The 4,173-nt window shown below is 37.1% G+C and overlaps 1 protein-coding gene across 1 annotated transcript; it reads right to left on the reverse strand.

Moving 5' to 3' along the window:
- Nucleotides 1-328: 328 nt before the first annotated feature.
- LOC127554901 (actin-related protein 3-like) lies at nucleotides 329-2,190 on the reverse strand. The gene is given in 2 exon segments (XM_051986847.1): nucleotides 329-1,024; nucleotides 1,027-2,190. Coding segments are annotated over 2 exon segments (1,248 nt in total). The 5' UTR covers nucleotides 2,123-2,190; the 3' UTR covers nucleotides 329-872.
- Nucleotides 2,191-4,173: the final 1,983 nt, after the last annotated feature.

Raw genomic sequence — 4,173 nt, forward strand, 5'->3', positions numbered from 1 at the left:
ATTACTTTTATATCTTATTGACTCTTCTTTCAGAGCAGCACCTGTTTTGTTTTTGTCTTTATGTCCAAAGCATTTAGCATAGTAGAGCCTAGCATATAGTAGCACTTCATAAAAGTTTATGTAAGAAAATAAATTGAAGTGAATTTCTTTTTTTTTTTTTTTTTTTTTTTTTTTTTTTTTTACTGGTCCAACATCTTGTCTTTACTTTTTTTTTTTTTTTTTTTTTAAAGCAGGAAACAGAATGATAGCATTCAGAAAGCACTAGCAGGCATCAGTTAATCCAAGATAGTAGCTTTAGTTCCAAAAAGCACTTGCAAAGAAAACCAGATTTTTTTTTTGGATGGTTGAAAATTTTAATAACTAAGATAACATGAGTGTGTAAGCAAGTGTCATGAGGCTTTTTTTTTTAATTTACCTTAGAGTTGGTCTTTCTTTTCCTCAAATATGACAGTTTTTCTTTGACATTTTTTCCTCAAAGTATAAAAAAGTATGAAATATAAACAAGCTCTTGCATCGTACACTTTGGTGTGTACAATTCAAGCATTATAGAGCTATCTACATACCATTAAATTCCATCAAATCTTGGATAATCCATTAATATACAAAATATCTGGTCACAGAAAGAACTAAAACCCATTTCTTTTTGTTACACACAGATTCAAATATTATCTAAAGGAAAACACTTTTAATCATTTTGGCTTTCTTCTACATTCGTATGTTGATACATTTATTAAAATATTCCTGTTGAATTATGTTTGGTCTTTTTCTTGTCAAGTCAGTTTGCTATCTTATCAGCCATCCAGACAAAACAGGTAAATCAGAAAGATGAGCTCTTCCCCACTTCCCTAACTGTTATAACTATGAAGTCAATTTTAAGACATAACCCCAAACACTGGGTTGTGGCGGCAAATACTAGGTCCAATTTCTTCATAATCCTTTTTGGTGTGGCATACTTGGTAGAACTCAGGTGTGGAAGCTAGCATTGATCCCCCAAACCATACTGCATATCGCTGCATGTGGTGACTTGCACATCAATAGGTTTAGGCTTCAGTCTACCACCACTTAATTCTTCACTTAACTTCAGTCTTGCATCAACAGTTCTTTTCAAATCTCGTTGTAGCCGACGTCCAAAATCCCTGAACATGTTTGAACCCCCAGAGAGTACAATATTCTTGTAGAGAGGACGTCTGACATCAATGGGACAATTCTGAATTACCTCATCTACTACTTCTGAGATAGGCTGTGTGAAGTCTGGATTAGCAAACTCTGGGTGAAAGAAAATTTCTGGACCCAGGAACCGTTCATAACCAACATCAATAGAAAATTCTTTTTTTGAGATTGCATTGATTCCAGTATACTGTTTAATCCACTTTGACCCATTTGTATCATACTTGTTAAATTCTTTGACTAAATCTGGGCAGACATAACTATAACGTTCCTTCACTGCCTTAGCTGTTTCCAGGGATTGTTCAGGAAGAATTCCTACTTCTCGTTCTCTCAATAGCTGCTGAATAAAATATGTTATATCTCTCCCAGCAATTGGAATGTGCTTGATACAGCTGCCAATAACATACCCTTCAGCCACAGGAATGACGTGAGTGACACCATCTCCACTGTCTATAACCTTACCAGTCAGAGTCCGCTCTCCTACCTGTCTTGATGTCCAAGATGCAGCTAAGGCAAGGACAGCCTGTACAGCTATGTATAGGCCTGGTACATTAAAGGATTCAAACATAATTTCAGCTGTATATTCCCTGTTTTCTGGTGTGTTTAGTGGAGGTTCAGTCAAAAGAAAATAATGATCTTCAGGTTCTGCCCGTAGGTATTTAAAGATCACTTGTTCCATAAATCTCTCCATCAAGTCCCAATCTTCAACTATACCATGACGGATTGGCCACTTTGTTGCATAAGTTGGCTTTTCTATTGCTTCATCCCCAATAAAGAAGTCTAGATCATCAACACCCTTCATCACCCTCCTTTGTGCTTGATCTCCTACTTTTGCAGACTCCTTGATAGCAATACATGAAGGGATGATAAACTGTGGTTCTGTATTTCCAGCATATCCAAGTTTTGTATACCCGGTGCCACAGTCCACCACACAGGCCGGTAGCCATCCCGCCATCTTCCGCCTCCTCCTCCTCTCGCTGCAGCCGCCGCCGCCGTCGGGTCCGTGCTGGATGCGGGGAGGACGAGGGGGGGGGGGGGGGGGGGGGGGGGGGGGGGCTGGCGGCGGGGGGTATCTAATCATCCACAGCCGAGCCGGCCTCGCGCTCCCGGGAGGCAGAAAGGAAGCTGAAGCAGCGGCAGCGGCGGGCGGGCACGGAGGGAGGGCAGCAGCTTCGGCCAGCGGCTTCGAAGTGAATTTCTTAAGGGTAAAATCTCAATGTATCTCTGTCTTTCTCTGTTTCTATGAGTTTTCTATTTTTCTCTGTCTCTCTGGCTGTTTTTGTTGCTCAGTTTTTATTTTCTTCTTTCTGTGTACCTATTTGTCTGTCTCTATGTACTATCTCTCTGTCTGTGTGCATGGAATTGTATGCGATGCATACATCGCTTTTGTAGTATTGTTTTCTTTTCCCTACATAATTTCCTCTTTATTCCTAGACATTTTTATATTCTTAATATTTGTTGTTTTTTGATGTGCAAAGTACTTTTTCCACAATAATAATATTGGGCATTAAGGCACAAGTGCTCTTACATTGATTTTACAAAGATCAAGTGGCTTATTCATGATGACACAACTACTGGTCATTAGAGGCAGGATGTGAACTCTAGTAGCCTAACACTGAATCTAAGGCTCTTCAAATAATCCTGCCTTTGGGATTCTGAGGAAGGGGTGAGCAGAAATCTGTCCACCTGGCTATCTGTAAGTATGTACATATATATATATATATATATATATACATACATATATTTATATATACATCAACATGTCTATATATATAGAATATGTACATACACATGTGTATATATGTAAATGTGTGCATACATACACAGACTATCAATCTTATCCCTGAATGCATTAATAAGTTGGTCAATAAGCATTATACTTCTACCATATGCCAGACACTGTGCTAAACACTGGGAATACAAAGAAAGGGAGAGTCAGTCCCTGTCCTCCAGTGTCTTAGAATTTAAAAAACTCCTCTTAGCCAGGAAGTAGTTAGTATGTTTCATCATGGGACCTCTGTGGATATGTGATTTCTCTTTGTGTCTTTTAGAGTTCTTAGGTCTTTCAAAGTCTTTATAATTTGTTGTTATACTATAAATGGTTATCCTGCTTTTGATCACTTTACTCTGCCTCAGTTTGATTATGACTTTCCAGGTTTCTCTGAAAGTGTCCCTTTTAAAATGTCTTATTCTATAATAGTAAGCATTTCATTATGTGTAGATGCTAAATCAGGATCTGCAGGAGAAAAATGACAAGAACAACAAACTTTATAGTGTATCCTTCTGAGGCTAAGCTTAAGATCTTATAACTGAAGAAACGAGGCCCAAGGATTGAAGTAATATTTTCCATAGTTTTATAAAATGGTAGAGTTAAGATGTGAACCCAGGAATTTGAGATTCCAGATGTTCTTGTTGAATTGCATTAGAGACATACAAGTTCACATTTTGTGATTCTCTAATTGTTTCATATGTGCCTTTTTCTACTAGAGTACAGGTGTGCTCACAGTTATTTAGAATTTTTGAGATTTATATGGCATATTCCTCACTATAAACATATGGAATGAGAATTTTAAAGTATTGTTGTGACTTTTTAAAAGACCAGATCAGTGGTTTCATGATTTGTTTCCTTTCATTCTTTAGATATACAATGAGTAAGTCACTGTAATGCAAAAACAGGAACTGTTTTGCTACTTACTGTTTTACATGGTTGATTGAAATTCCTAATAGGTTATTCTGTGTTGTAGGGATATTTTAAACCCAAGTTTTCCAATTTCTATCCATTGTGCCATTCTGCTTGTCAGTGTAAGTATTGTTATACACATTTTATTGATTAAGAAACTTATCCCAATTCATTCAGTTAAAAAATAAGTTATTTTAGGACCTTGATCTTTCCATTCTAAATCAAACATTGTTTTCACTTTGTCATCTCTTTATTGTTGTTCTCTTTTCAAAAGCAGAAAACAGTGCTATGCAGACTAATTGTGTCTATGCCTCTTTAAAATGTGT

Source organism: Antechinus flavipes, chromosome 3 (assembly GCF_016432865.1).
Source record: "Antechinus flavipes isolate AdamAnt ecotype Samford, QLD, Australia chromosome 3, AdamAnt_v2, whole genome shotgun sequence".
NCBI classification, from domain to species: domain Eukaryota; kingdom Metazoa; phylum Chordata; class Mammalia; order Dasyuromorphia; family Dasyuridae; genus Antechinus; species Antechinus flavipes.